Source organism: Sceloporus undulatus, chromosome 4, assembly GCF_019175285.1.
Source record: "Sceloporus undulatus isolate JIND9_A2432 ecotype Alabama chromosome 4, SceUnd_v1.1, whole genome shotgun sequence".
Lineage (NCBI taxonomy): Eukaryota > Metazoa > Chordata > Lepidosauria > Squamata > Phrynosomatidae > Sceloporus > Sceloporus undulatus.
The window spans coordinates 110,714,142-110,730,410 of NC_056525.1; the positions used below are offsets into that span (position 1 = coordinate 110,714,142).

General features: G+C 39.6%; 1 protein-coding gene across 1 annotated transcript in view; it reads left to right on the forward strand.

The window, feature by feature from the left end:
* The window catches only part of MFSD14A (major facilitator superfamily domain containing 14A), a 29,704-nt gene extending 13,646 nt beyond the window's left edge, over positions 1-16,058 (forward strand). The window contains exons 5-12 of the mRNA XM_042463884.1: positions 4,410-4,524; positions 5,008-5,226; positions 5,938-6,051; positions 6,381-6,452; positions 8,158-8,270; positions 10,412-10,509; positions 10,788-10,948; positions 11,681-16,058. Coding sequence (XP_042319818.1) covers positions 4,410-4,524; positions 5,008-5,226; positions 5,938-6,051; positions 6,381-6,452; positions 8,158-8,270; positions 10,412-10,509; positions 10,788-10,948; positions 11,681-11,887 — 1,099 coding nt within the window. The 3' untranslated portion in view covers positions 11,888-16,058. The remainder of the gene's footprint in view (positions 1-4,409; positions 4,525-5,007; positions 5,227-5,937; positions 6,052-6,380; positions 6,453-8,157; positions 8,271-10,411; positions 10,510-10,787; positions 10,949-11,680) is intronic.
* Positions 16,059-16,269: the final 211 nt, after the last annotated feature.

A 16,269-nucleotide genomic window follows, 5' to 3' on the forward strand; every position in this document is an offset into this window, starting at 1 on the left:
ATTCCCCCCCCCCCCCTATTTACAAAAAGAAAACAGAAAGGAAAAGAAAAAATAGAAGAAGAAAAAAGATAAAAAGAGTGTAATAATCCCAGACAACAGAAGTGTAATATTTAATAAAAAGATAAACCCCTCCTTCCCCCTATCCCATCTATAGTTGTTTTTTTTTTTCACTTGACAATCATTTGAGCTTTTTCTCCAGAGAATTTCTTTACCTATAGCAGACTCTTCATCTGCTTCTTCAAATTACCTGACCTGTGTTTCAGTTTATATACAAATTATCTTTGTATATATATGTAAATAGTTATTTACTATGGACCAATGCTTAGTTTCTTCTATTGTTCATTTTGATTAATCTGACTTAACCAATATGTGAACTTATATTAATTGTGGTGTAAAATAATGAATATAGTATCTTAATGTACTGGCCGTAAATCAATAAGACCCTCAGAGGAGGATATTCCTTAAGAAAGAATTGAAAATGAATAATAATAATAATAATAATAATAATAATAATAATTGTGTGTGTGTGTGTATATATATATATATTATATATATATTTTCCCCCTCCCATCATTTCTAATTTATAAGAATTGCTATTCCTTTTGTATTCTCATTTTCAATTCTTAATATCTTTATATTTTATAACTTTTTACTTCATTAAGATGTCCGTACTTATGACCAATATTTTTCACAAAAGATTTTAAAATTATTCCAATCATTGTTTGTTTTTTCAGCTTCATTTCCTCTTATAATGTTTGTTAACCTGTCCAATTCCAGCATTTCTGTAGATTTTTTCAGCCAGTCATCTATTGAGGGGATTTCTTTATTTTTCCACATTTTTGCATATACAATTCTTGCAGCAGCTATCAGATACAATAAGATCTTCAGATGTTTCCTTTCTTCTTTACTTTCCAAAATACTTAGTAAAAATAGTTCTGGTTTAAATTGAATTTGTGTACCAAGAATTTTCTGTATTGAGTTATGTACTACCTTCCAATATTTATTTGCTTTGGTACAGGTCCACCACATGTGATATAATGAACCAATCCTTTTATTACATTTCCAGCAATTACCCTTCCCTTTTTTATTCATTTTAGCCAATTTACTAGGTGATAAGTACCAACGATGTGTCATTTTAAATATATTTTCTTTTATATCCATTGGATCGAGATGTTATTGACGGAAATAGAAAAGGAATAGTGAAGGGTGGGCTTAGGAGGGAAAACAAGAAGCTCAGTCTTGGACATGTTGAGCTTCAGACGCCGATGGTGCATCCAGTGGGAGACAGCTGTTAAAGAGGATGATACTTGCTGCTCTAGCTCTGGTGAAAGGTTAGGGGTGGAAAGGTACAGCTGGGTATCATCGGCGTACAGATGGTAGGAGAAACCAAAAGAAATGATAAGTTTGCCAAGGGAGAGTATGTATAAAGAGAACAAAAGGGGACCCAAAACAGATCCCTGAGGAACTCCAACAGATAAGGGGACAGAAGACGAGGTCTGACCACCCGAGACCACTGAAAAAGATCTATCTGTTGAATAGCACTGGCCCTAGGACAGAACCCTGTGGGACCCCACTGGTCACTTCTCTCCAGGATGAAAAGAAGCCATTGTTGAGCACCCTTTGGCTTTGGCCAGTCAACCAATTACAAATCCATGTAATAGTTACGTTGTCTAGCCCACATTCCACTAGCCTGTTTGCAAGAATATTATTGGAAACCTTGTCAAAGGCCTTACTGAAATCAAGATATATTATATCCACAATATTCCCTTCATCTACCAAGCTGGTAATTTTTTCAAAGAAAGAGATCAGATTTGTCTGGCATGACTTGTTTCTCTGAAACCCATGTTGACTCTTTGTGATTATGGAATTGCCTTCTAGATGTTCACAGACTCTCTGTTTAATTATCTGCTCTAGAATCTTTCCTGGTATTGATGTCAGACTAACTGGACAATAATTGTTGGGATCCTCTTTTTTCCCCTTTTTGAAGATGGGAACAACGTTTGCCCTCCTCCAGTCTGCTGGGACTTCTCCTGTTCCCCAGGAGTTCTCAAAGATTACTGCCAATGGCTCTGATACTACATTTGCCAGTTCTTTTAATACCCTTGGATGTAGGGATGAAATTGTCTTCGAGGCAAGTGAGGAATTTGCTAGACTTTGAGGATTTTGCTGAGTTTGAATTCCAGCAAATATCATGATAGTTGAAGTCACCCATCACTACTACATCTCTCTTTTCTGAGTGTGTAGTCATCTGTTCTAGAAAGGCATCATCCAATTCCTCCATCTGACGGGGGGGGGTGTCTGTAGTAGACTCCCACCATAACATCCTTGTTATTTCCCTCCCCTTTAATTTTTATCCAGATGCTCTCCACCTGGCTTCCATGATTGGTGTCCTGGATCTCTTCACTGGTGTAAATATCTCTGACATATAGTGCTATTCCTCCTCCTTTCCTGTTTGGCCTATTTCTCTTAAAAAGGTTATACCCCTCTATTTCTACATTCCACTTATGATACTCATCCCACCAGGTTTCATTGATGCCTATTATATCATATTTGCTTAGTTGTACTAGGAGTTCCAGTTCATCTTGCTTATTTCCCATGCTCTATGCATTAGTGTACAGACATCACAGACCATGGGTCCCCTTTACTGGCTGCCTGTGCAAGTTTTTTTGCCTCCCACTGTTGGGTCCTTGCACTATTTGTCTTGGTTCCTCTATGACAGTTTGACTTTTTTCTCCAGCCCTTTTGCCTTCCTTAATATTGTCTCCCTCCCTCACGAAACCACAACCCATGATTGAAGAATCCAATTTTTTCTTGGCGGCACCTTCTTAAGTCAGTGTTTCTTTTGATTGACTACGGTTTTACGTTTGTTTTAAATCAAATTGTTTTTTTAAATACTCACTACCCAAATCATGGAAGATTTATCCCTGATGTCATGGAGAATTGCAGTTCTTCCAAGCAGCAGTAAAAGGCAAAACAAAGACCTTTTGATTACAAGATTTATCTGATGTATTTGAGACTTCTTTTAAAAAACAAATTTTGTGTGTCAGCATGAAATTAATGTTGGTATACTAGCACAAAAGTGATCCAGAGAGCTGTTTCAGGTGTTTGGAGGCTTTAGCCTAGGCAGTACACATGTTTCTGTTTTTGAAGATATTCTCAAATTCACAAGTGATCTGGCATGTGGGACAGGAGGCTTCTGTGTGTGAAACACTAGCCCAAAGCCTGCTTTGGCATGCTATCTGTATGTATGAAGCTTTGCATTTAATGGAATTGTAATCTGGGTAAATTAATGGCCATATCCGAGCAGTGGAGTAAAAATTACTAAATGGTTTGCTCTCATATTGTTGAGTTTTGAAATTTTGTTTTAAAGAACTATTTTGAAATCATTAGTGGAGGAATGACTTTCTTATTGTCTTCACCAATAAGGGAAGACCTGTAACAAATAGCTTGTTATTTGCAGAATGGCACTTGGTCTTGTGTTTATGGTGCACTGATAATAGAATGTCAGTATTGATGGGGTTTAAATGGAAAGACTTACTTTGAATATCATACAAGACAGGCAGTGCCAGTGCTCAAGCAAAATGATATTTCTGCCAACTGATCAAAATAAATTTGTAACAGAATAGTTGGATTTGAGGTGTTTATCCAATAGAGTAAACTGTAAAAAGCAGATCATATAATAAAATATCATTATAGTTCTCCAGATTTATCTCCCTAAAACTCTTCTCTCGTCTTTTGGACAGACACTTCAAATTCAACTTTTCTGTAACAAATTTATTTTGATCAGTTGGTAGAAATATCATGTTGCTTCATACTTTGACAGATTTGAATGTAATTATATTCTCTGATTTTTATACATATTCTTCACAGAGCTTTTAATTGTTGTATTTATGACTGTAATGACACTGGGTGCAAAATAAATGTTAATACGTGCACAGCTCAGACAAGCAGAATTAAATACTGTATATACTCATGCATAAGTCTAGAAATTTAGGTCAAAAATTGACTCCAAAAAAAACTGAGTTGACTTATCCATGGGTCCATAGAAGTACTGTATCTTAACTCTTATTTAAAAGAAGTAAACATCCCCTAGCGAAAGACAAGAGTATAATCTGTCCTGGAAGCACCAATCTCCTCTACTTTCTTATCCATCCAGCCTCACAAAAAGTTATGTCTGCTGGAATTTTATAAGTTCTTTGACATATATGCCCCTAACTTTTACCCTCCACTTATCCATGGGTCATATCAAAATTCATAATTTCGCCCCCAAAATTTGCCCTCGACTTATATATGAGGTTGACTTATAGTCGAGTATATACAGTAGTTGAATGTTTCAGCTTCTTATTAATCAGCTACCTTTCACAATGTTTCCTCCTTATTTTTGATCTTACGGTACTTTTTGTTTCTAGGTGGTACTTTGCTGTTATCTCTGTCTCCGGAGTCTTTGCGGTGACCTTTTCAGTGGTGTTTGCCTATGTAGCAGATATAACCCAAGAACACGAACGAAGCATGGCCTATGGCTTGGTATGTGTGTAGTTCGTTTGTATGCTTTAAAAACGTTGAAACATTAGTAACTAGAACCCTTCTAAAATATGGTTAGTAATATTTACCAGAATGTACATCTCTCTGATTCCTCTGTTACCATTTTAAAGTACAATCTTATCTTTTCCATCTCAGTAGAACAAAATATTCTTTATCTAGTGACACACAACATTTTCTAGCTCTACTAACTTACAGATTTTGTTCTGTTGTTTGGTTACTTAAAACTTTGTTCTAATACCTAAAATCAGGAGTTGCTGTAGGAAGAAATTATCCAAAATGTAAATAATGCAGAATATATTATTATTTGGACTCAAGTGCTTTTTATTGCTTTGGGTGATGTCTTCAATGCAACTGTGTATCAAAAAGATAGTGTAAAAATATGATCGAGGCCTTTTTCCTTTATGACTTGAAGTATTTAGGATGTTATTCACTGACTGTTCTTTCACTGATTGTTGCCATTCACAGGTTTCAGCAACATTTGCTGCAAGTTTAGTTACCAGCCCTGCCATTGGTGCCTACCTTGGTCGAGTATATGGAGACAGTCTGGTGGTGGTCTTAGCTACAGCTATTGCATTATTGGATATTTGTTTTATCCTTGTTGCTGTACCTGAATCATTGCCAGAAAAGATGAGGCCTGCGTCATGGGGAGCACCCATTTCTTGGGAACAAGCTGACCCTTTTGCGGTAATTCATTTAATTGTTTGGTATGAGGTTATTTGAGACTGTGGAACATCCACTAATGCGCATTAGTTTCGTCACTTTAGTTAGTGCTTAAATTACAGTACTTCACAATCCATCCCCTGGCTCCCAGACAACTCTGCCACGTGGACTGTGTGCCTGTTTTGTTTCAGTACTGCTATGCTATGCCTCTAGGCATTTTTTTAACTATTTGAAGGGATGTCATATTCTGGTTGGAGCAAGCTTGTTTCCTGCTGCTCCAGAGAATAGGCCCTGGAACAATGGATGAAAGCTGCAGGAAAAGAGATTCCATCTAAAAATTAGGAGGAACTTCCTAACAGTAAGAACTGTTCAATATTGGAACGTACTCCCTCAGAATGTGGTGGAATCTCCTTCTTTGGAGGTCTTTAAACAGAGGCTGGATGGCCATCTGTCAGGGATGCTTTGATTGAGAGTTCCTGCATGGGAGAGAGTTGGACTGGATGGCCCTTGTGTTCTCTTCCAACTCTCTCATTCTATTATTCTAGGCAGGATCCTTCTATGGCTAGACAGCTGATTGCCTGGCTGCTCCAATTTCTGTGGGGTGGTTTGGTCAAACGTGGCAATTGTGGTCTCTGCCATACTGAGCAGCATAGGGACATAAGGGTTTCTGTTTGTTTGTTTGTTTTGGTAATATGTAAATGGTGGTTGATAACAGTTTTTATTTTTACTTCCTAGTCACTGAAGAAAGTTGGCCAGGATTCCATAGTGCTGCTAATCTGCATAACAGTCTTTCTCTCATACCTCCCTGAGGCAGGCCAATATTCCAGCTTCTTCTTGTACCTCAGACAAGTAAGCCCTTGCCAAAATGTTTTGGTTGTTGAAGATTAATTAACGATATGAGGACTAAAGCCATGATTTGTTTGCTATTAGTTGCTAGCTTTTGGGTTGTAGTTCTACTGACAGGGATGTTGGAAAGGAATTATTACCTGTGTTCTGCTGTGTGGAATCAATTATATTCCTTAAAAGTGGATTCATTTTACACTGAAGAAGTTACTGACACTCAGCATTGCTGGACGATAATGGAAGCCAATCCATTTAGGACATTTTAATAATAGGGGAAGCTGATTGATTTTTAGCTATGTTCAAAGAGAAGTGATTAAAATGATTTCTTTTCCTAGATAATGAGATTCTCACCAGAAAGTGTTGCAGCATTTATAGCAGTCCTTGGGATTCTCTCCATCGTTGCTCAGGTAACTATATGTCTCAGTCATGCACTTTTGTATAGGAGGGATGGGCAGAGTGCTTTAGAAGTGGCAGTCTAGACTGTTCTTGCACCTAAAATTGGCCAGCCACACCTGCAGAAGCCTCAAGTAGTATAGTTGGGCTTCTTGGATAATCAAGACAAGAACTAATTGGCAGTCATTTCTGGTTGTGAAAGTGGGCCTCCCTGGATTTGGAATGGCTAGTCATGCTTCTTGGGTTGTGGGTGGCCAGTTTTGTGGCAAAATGTGTGTATGTGTGTGGGCAGAAGTAAGGGTGGAAATGCCTTCCAATGTTCCAAGGGAGGCTGGTGTGACCCTTTGCTCCTGAAAGTTGCTCGCCACTATTGGGAGGTTTTATTACATTTTGCTCAAGAAGGCGGCCTGTTTTGGCTGCCATGGTGGTGCTGAAGTAAGAACTGCATTTAGAGCATTCCAGGCCCAGAATGACTACAGCAATGATTCTTAAACTGTGCGCTGTGGAGCTGCAACCAAAAATAGACATAAATGAACCTATAAATATTAAATAAACTAAGACTCATCTTTTTTCCCTCTTGCATATAAAAATAATAATTGTGTGGAGCGAGAGAAAACTAGAATTGTTTCTGTGCAACCAGCAGTCCTTGCTAGATCTTTGTACATTCCTTGTTCTTGAGACATTTGGGAGATACGATGCTACTATCCATGCTGCAGTCTATAAGATTAGGACTATTCTAAAGGCTTCCGCATGCTGGTTGTGATCTGCAACATGACTGATAATAGCAATACAGATTTCACACAATGTGGCTGAACTGTGTAGCAGGTGATGAAAGTACATCACAACAGCTGTTACTGAGTGGCAAGCATTCATAAAGTCTACCACCAAGGGATATCCAACAAGAACTGGAGCCTAAATACCATATTATTTAAATAATATGATCACTGAAATTATAAAACATATCAGTGGTGAGAATCCTGGGCACCTAAACAATACATCTGTTTCTCTTCTCCACATGCATTTATTCATTTTCATTGGGATACTCAGTATGGCTTCAATAGAGAACAAGACATTCTTTTGGAAACCTTTCAAGAAGCCTACCAAATGGCAACTATAACATAAAGAGTATATGAAACTCAACCAACAAGCAGTAAACTGAAAGTAGTCTTCAGTGAATAATGTCCAAGAGTTGCATTAGAATGTATTTTGTACAATATTTTAAGGTACTGTTCAGTCACTTTTCCATATGTTCTCAGTCCTTCACTACTTACAAACATGATTTAGTGCACAGTCCTAACTGGCAAGGATGGCCAAGAGCCAGCTGAGCTGATATTAAGCTAAATGAAACTGTGCTGAATTCAGACCTATGGAAATTACATAGGATTGCCACCACACTGACCTAACTCCTTCCTTGGTTGGAGGTTTGAATCTAATGTAACTCAATTCCACCCTCTTGCTGCCCCTTCTGTGCCCTCTTTTGGAGCAGATTTCAGCCCGTAAGAGCAGTTCTAACAAACTGCTCTCTCAGCAGATCAGTTGACAGAAGAGGGTTCTTCTGGCAGAAGGGCATGTGCCTAATCCCAACAGACAGTGCATCTTTGTGTTAGGGTTGCACTGTTCTATTGATTATTAAATATTAACTAAACACTTCTGTAGTTTGAGTGCTTTTCTTTAATTTCTCGTTTTCTTGCTTATTTATTGTCATTTTTCTTCCTTCAGACAATAGTTTTGAGTTTACTTATGAGATCAATTGGAAATAAGAATACCATCCTGTTGGGTCTGGGATTTCAAATACTACAGCTGGCATGGTATGGCTTTGGCTCAGAACCTTGGTAAGTCGCTTCTCCTGATGTTTCTTTTTAGATATTGTTATACTTTCAGCATATTCTCTTCTTTATTTAGGATACACTTTTAAAATATCTCTGTTATCTGTGGTTAATAGATGAATGCAAGATCAATACTTTGCTTTTATTTAGAAGCCATAAGTTGTACAGTTATATGGTAAGGCCTCTCTGTTCACTAGACCCACGTGTGCCGGAAGTGGCATGCGGCCCGGGTCGCATAGGCACGGCAGCCACCAGTGGAAGGGAAGGGGCACGCACACATGGCCTGGCTCTTTGTTTTGCTCCAGTTTGCCCTGGGACGATGGGACATCAAGGAGCCGGCTGGCAGTGCCGGCGTTCTGGCTCGAACTCCTGCCCTTTCCAGTCAGAAGTCCAGCCCCACTTGGGTTTCTGGGAAGTGTGGTTTGTGGCTGTGTACCTTCAAGTCATTTCCAACTTATGACAACCTTCAGGCAAACTTACCATGGGGTTTTCTTGGCAAGGTTCGTTCAGAGGAGGTTTGTGGCAGGGGGTAGTAGCATTGGGGGCCATGGAAAAGGAGGAAGGGGGAACCAATGGCAGGGGGAGGTTACTAGCAGACATGCCCACCGTCCCTTCTCCTCCGAGCCTCCCTCCCTCCTTCTGGCGGCTGGTGGGAACGGGGAATTACTGGGGCAACAGGCCAGGGCTTTTTGGTCAGTCCCCTGAAGCCAAGGGCTTTGCTTCTCATCCTTTCCTCCTCTGATGCAGCCCTCACTGGCACAAGAGCCCAGCAAGAGGAGGAGAAGGAGCCTGACGAGCCTTCCTCCTCCTTCTCTTCTTCTTCATCCTCTTCCCCCCTCCCCCCAGCTCTCAAAGTCACTGGGCTGAACTGCCTGCTCCCTCCCTCCCCCCCCCTTCCTCTCCTGGTGGCCAGTCCTTCTTCTCGTACACGGGAATGGGAAAGCATCGAGGTCGTGCCTCCTCCTCCGTCTCCCCAGCCCATGCCCTTCACGCCCCCCACTGCCCTATAGCCTCCCATCGCACAGCTTGGGCTGACGAGACGGAAGAGGAGGGATGGCCTCGATGCTTTCCCACTCCCATGTGGGCTGCTGGTGCTTCTCTTCTGCCTCTGTGCTGAAAGTAAGAGAAAAGCCATTCAACATTTGCATTGTATCATCAAGCAGTCCACTGCTTAACACAGTTGCTGTGCTTCTCCCTACTCAGAAACACACACACACTGAGCTCTGGGTGTGAGACTTATCTATTGCTGCTGCTCTAAGGAAAGCAGGAATTGTCCAGGAGGGATTCCAAAAGGTTTTCCCATTTTCAGCATGGCTGAGAAGCATGCTAGATATACAGTATCTATATGGGTCTTTTTTGTTTGGAGTGACTAGGCATGGTCCTCCTCCTTTTCAGGACTGTCCTCCATTTCAACCTCCTGTTCAGAAAGGATTCCAAAAGGTTCTCCATTTTGAACAGGGCTGAGAAAGATGGATGTAATGTTTATATGAGTGGCTTTTTTGTTTAGATTTTGTTTTGTGCTTTAATTTGTCAGGTCCTCCATTTTTCTTTTGTGTGTTCTCCCCCACCCCCACCCCCACCCCCACCCCCTGGAAGTCCCACCCCAGCACCCGGTGACACCTGGTGCTGGAATGCTAGAGTTTGGCCACTTAGTCCCTAAAAGGTTTACTATTACGCTGAAGCCACCCAAGAAACGGGTGAATGCCTGGCATGTGTGCATTGCCGCACAGCGAGAAAGAGCCCCATTGTATCCAATGGGGCTCACAAATGGCATGCATGGCCAAGCAGCAAGCATGAGCCCCATTGGATATAATGGGGCTCAAGCATATGCATTTTTTGCTCTATGTGGGGGGGGGGGGTGTCCGGAACGGATCTCCACATAAAGCAAAGGCCCACTGTACTGCACTAGACAGTTAAGGATTTATTGTGGAGAGGTTTGACAGTTACGTGTTGTCATTCTTCACTGCCTCCAATTAGATGTTAAATGTAATGTCCAAGGTATTTTGATGCTGTTTTCTGCAATATTACCACATAGTAACCCTTTGACACATCCTTACTGTTAGATAAATTTGGTCTAAAATTCTGTTAAGCTCTGAAACATTCTGGGCCTGCACATTTACCCTTCACTGTCTTCCTCCACCTTCCAGGATGATGTGGGCAGCAGGTGCTGTGGCAGCCATGTCTAGCATAACGTTTCCAGCTGTTAGTGCACTTGTTTCACGGACTGCTGATGCTGATCAACAGGGTAGGTACTTCATAAGGTGAAAATGGAGAATTCCCATCCTCTTACTGCTGAAAATGTAGCCAAACTGGGAATTGACAGCTCTCTTTATCCAATGCTAGTATTTTACTTTCACTAGACTCTATAAAACACTGAGTACTAGTAAACATATCAAAATGTTTCTCGGCAATCAATTGTATGCAGTTTCCAGGGGAGGAAGGCAAATATTTGTTGCAGTATTTTTAACATTCTTCTTTGTACTCATTTACCTGTAGCTGACCTTTTTCAATATTATTTCCTAGGTGTTGTTCAAGGAATGATAACAGGAATTAGAGGACTCTGTAATGGCTTGGGACCAGCACTTTATGGTTTTATATTCTACATTTTCCATGTAGAACTGAATGAACTTCCAGTGACTCAGAATGACCTGGGAGATAACATAGCCACACACCATTCACAACAGGTATTGTCTTCAGCTTATTGTAATAATGGTAGGGCAGGATTATTACATGTCAAGCAAATATACCTACAAATGGTAAACCACAAGAAGGCAAATATACAGCTGCATGCAGCTCTCAGCTTGTCTTCATGCAACCCCAATTTCATGTAGCTTGCTGAGGATGAGATGACATGTACAGGTGAACTGCATGGTGCGAAGAACAGAAGAACTGCACATTTTTTATTTTACAAACTGCCCATTATTGGACATTGGCGCTTTCCATACCTGACATGTGGGCCATTGGCAGATTACAAGATAAAATGGAACCTTAAACAAGAAAGGCTCCCCTATTCCTGATTTCAATAATCTATGGAAATTGTACATGATGTACAGACCTGTTAGGAAGCAGCGACTAAAAGTCCTTCCATGTGTAGTGTTCAGTTCATTGCAGTTTTGCTGCACAGACAGCACTGTGCAGTCTGCAATTTAAAGTCAAATGCACCAACACAGCCAGAGACAAGTTGAACAGGCTACTGATTGAATTTACTGTCCCAAAGCGCAATATGCCCTTTAATCCTTCTTGTGGGAGTAGACATGGGGAAAAAGTAACACAGCCCTGTCCTTGAGTACACTATTAATTTTTAGTGCCATCCACATTGTTCTAACATAAGATATCCAAATGGGACTTAATTTAGCAAAAGTAATTAAAAGGGGGCATGTGTTTATGTGTCTAAAATTTACTCTGTTTTCTTTCAGAACTCTATCATTCCTGGTCCTCCATTTTTATTTGGAGCCTGTTCTGTATTACTGGCTCTACTTGTTGCCTTGTTTATTCCGGAACACACCAACTTAAATGTTCGCTCTAGCAACTGGAAAAAACACTGTGGTGGACATGGCCACCCACACAGTCCACAAGCTCCTGGGGAGGCCAAAGAACCTTTATTACAAGACACAAATGTATGACAACAAAACTCAAGGACTCCTAGAGCGAGTTTCTTACTTTTCTTCTTTTTCACCTGCAGTTCTGGATGCACATTCCATTTCCATTGAAAGTGTCATTTCTTAAGGTGGACTTAAGAAATTTATCTCTTTGCATGAAAATTGTAAGAACCACAGAAAGGAAGTGGAAAATCCTCCAAAGAAGTTACAACTTAAGTTATTTAATTTTTTAAAAACCTCTTATTTAGGATTTTTTGCCATAAAATCCTAAGGAATATTAAACCTTTACATCTTAATTTTGAAACAAGATTATATATATTGAAGGTATCGGCATGTGTTCCTGCATCAGTTTCCTGGAGGTGTTAAGCTTTATTCTCTTCATGCTGGTCTCAGTGAGACATACTAGCAGGACTTGGGTACCCATTTATTTTATCCGTAAATCTTGGGTCAAATGAATTTGAAGCCTTAACATAGATGCACTTGACCAAGAAAGGTGAATTTGGTTGACCTTGGACTTTCCAATCAGTGTCTGGCAGGTCTTTTTTTTATTATTATTATTAACACAATCATGTGTTGTACACACATCCTGAACAGTACACACTCCTTTAAGTGCATTATTCTGCTGATTCTTTGTTCTTTGAATTAAGTCTAGTATCAGTATGTAGTACTTAAATTAGTGGGTAGTGTGAGCCTAGATTTTATTACTGGCTCCAAAACTCTACCTTCGTAAATACAATTTGATACCACTATGCTTTGGATGTTTTGCATAAGGACCTCAAAACTTGAATATACAAACTCAACTCTAAGCTGATAGCCTTGAAGATGTCAATGTGCTCTATAATGGATTGCCCCTTCTAGTACTGGTCAGGATCACTGCCTATTTATCTAGTATGGAACTGAGGACAAATAATAGTTGATCTGCCATTTTTGAATGATGTGTTTAGGTTCAGAGATGCTTGGTAAATAGCCTTGTCTGGTAATTGAAGTGGCAATCCTTGTTCTATAGTGGCCTTTCAGGACTGTCACAAGTAACACTTCAGAGCCAAGGGTTAGTCCTGCAGCTTCAGGACCACAGTACTGGAGAGAGCTTTATACAATTACTGATGTGAATTTCTCTAAAAGTGTATATTTTTGTGTCCAGTTGTATTATTTAAGTGTTCCTTTGTATAAAATGTGTATAAAGTATTGTATAGTTCAAAATGTTTTCATCTTGTGCTGTGGTTATTGCTTAAGCTTTTTTAACTTTCACCACGGTTAACTAAAAAGCTGGAAAATAATGTAAACACTTAATAAAGTTGCATATTTTAGTGATTTTTAAAAATTAGTTCTTTGAAGCAGGGCTATAGAGCAGTGTATGTGTATATGAATACTTTTTAACTGCTTTGTTGTAACCATACTTTTTTTTTATCTGTTCTAGGTTTTTGTATGTCCCTTTTTTTTAAGTAAAAGACGAGCCATGAGCCTTTATTTATCTTTGGCACGGTCCGCCAGGAACAGCTGAAATAACCCCACATTTGCTTAGTTTTTCTTTAGTCCTAGCTCTTGTTAAGGAGCAGACACTATAAAGTGCTGAGATGACAATGGAGAGCAGCAGTTATTTCTGATCTTAAAAGGTAGTGCTTTGTCAAGCCACTGAGTTTCCAAAGGGCAAATGTATTTGAAACCCACATCTCCATTATAGAAGAAACACCTTATGCTAAGCCATTCAATTTCAGAAAAAAGCATGTCTAAGAATGGGGGTGTTTTGCAGCAGTATCTGTTCTTTAGACATTTCATGCTAGGCAGGTCAGAGTTTAACACAAAATCAGAAATCAGTAAAAAAAACCTAGGACTTGGAAGGCTCCTGTAAAGAAACTAGACAAAATCCTGAAGTGTAAAGGTATATAATTGAATTCTGTAGTTATGATTGTCCATGTCATTGTATTTCTCATTTTTGTGTATGGTTGTGAAGACTGGACAGTGAAGAAAACTGATAGGAAAAAAATTACCTCATTTGAAATTTGGTGCTGGAGAAGAGATCTACGGATACTATGGACTGCTAAAAAGAGAAATGAGTCCTAAAGCAAATCAAGTCTAAACTCTCCCTAGAAACCAAGATGACTAAACTGAGACTGTTGTACTTTGAACATATAAGAAAACTCATTATTGAAGACAATAGTGCTTGGTAAAGTAGAAGTCAGTAGGAAAAGAGGAAGACCACATTACAGACGGATAGACTCAATAAAAATGTGGCCCAGAGTGCAAGACCTGAGTGGGTTGGCGGTCTCTCATTCATAAGGGTCTTCATATGTTGAAGTCAACTGGACGGCAGTTAACAAATTTTTTAAAAGGCTGTTTTATGCTAAAACTGCTACTTTGTAATTGTAGTCCTAGGTTTTACCTGTTTCCCATTATGCACTTGTTCTTGCACAAAATTACCATAAGTCAAAGTCAGCTTGACGGCAATTAAGAACAACATCCACAAACTCAAAAAACTAAGTTGTGTTATGTGTCTTGAAATTAATTGTCACGTATGGCGACCTTATCATAGGGTTTTCTTGGCAAGACTTATGCAAAGGGTTGCCATTACCTTCCTATGTAGCTGGCGAGTATGACTTGCTGTAGATCCCCAGTGGATTTTGAGTTGAACTGCTCAGGAATTAATAAGAAATGGACTGAAACATTCTGATGAACTGAATTATCACCTCTAGAGCATGATTGTTCATCTCAGGTGGCATGCAGGTGCCTCCTTCCACCATTTCTCCCCACCACACACAGACCCCTGAAAAGCAGATTCAAAGGGCTACAGCATGAGGTCCTGACCATTTTGTTGCTGGAAGACTGCAAGAGGTGCTTGGAAACTACTACCTGGTTGTAGTTTCCAGCAAATACATTCATTGGATATGGGGGAAAGCTATGTCAGCTTTCCTCTCCATGCAGCCATGTGCCTCCTGCTTTGCCCCTAAATGTGTAGCTCTTTGAAGCAGCTTTTAGGTGAGGGAGGGCACTGCAAAATATCTACATTACATGAGTACACGGCTCCAAAAGGATCCTGAAGGTAGTATAAACTAATTCAAACATGAATAACGCATCAGGACATTACAGTTCAATAGTCACGTTATCACCCATGGAAGATTTTTAGTTTTTCGTTGCTTTTTAAAGTCAGCAACAGAGCAGCCACAATGCTTAGTGCTATTCCACTTTTTAAAAAGAGAACATGCCAATTTTAATTTCTGTTTTGTATCCATTTGCGCAGAGTTGGGTCTGTTCTGTGTAGAATGCAGAACACTGATGCCAAAATTGTAAGTGCATTGGAAGATAAGCCAGTAACTGAACCTTTGATGTTGTAGGTGATGACATTGGGTTCTATAAGTGTGTTCTAAGTGTAGCTATTGGACAGAGACGCCATTGTTCCTTCAAAAGTGTGGTTTCTATACCTGTTTTTATTATGTGCTGTTGCCTCTAATCCTACCTCCCATGTTTAATAAGGCAAGCATGCTGGTCTCTAGGAAGAATAAATAGACAAAAATCTGACACACTAATTCAAAGGCAAGTGCTCCCATCAGTAATCAGAAATAATGGGTGATTTGTTTTACTCTGCATCTGCTCCCAACGGGAAAGGAGTACACTGTGCAAAACCACAGCTACCCTTCCCTTGAGACAGAATGAGAGGCAGAACTGGATCTATATGGCAACACACTCAGTGGTGGGTCATTTAGCTCCCCTCCCTTATTTAAAAAAAAACACACCAGAGCAATAGATTTAGATATATTTTGTTGTTATGTGCCTTTGTTTTCTGACTTAATGGTGACTAACAAACTTATCACAGGGTTTTCTTGACAAGATTTGTTCAGAAAGGGTTTGCCTTTGTCTTCCTCAGACAGCTGAGAGTGTATGACTTGCCCATGGTCACCAAGTGGGTTTCTGTGAGCTAGCAGGGATTTAGACTCATAATCCATTGCTCAAACCACTACACTACACCACAATAGGTTAGATATTGTGTTAAATAGTTAACTTCATACCAGGATGTTTCATACAGAAACAGTTCAGTGAGCATCCACATTTGATAAAGAAATTGTCAAGGTTGTTTTAAATCACTAAACTTTTAAGACTGTTATCATTGTAGTTGGTTTAAATTTTTATGTTACCTGCCCTACCTTGAGATCTTTAACACAATGTGGTATATAAGTATTTTAATAAAATACAGAGTAATACATTCTGCAGTTATTTTCCTTGTATCTCATTGTCTACAAATGATGTGCAGTGTATGTACTCACATTCTAGATAACTCCATGCATCTGATAAGGTGAGCTATAGTCTATCTACAAAATGTATTATGTCACTGAAGTAACAGAGGCTGCTTGGATTAGTTTTTAGAAGTGAGTTCAGACAATAGTAGCAATAACTGACACTAGGACTAGCCTTGC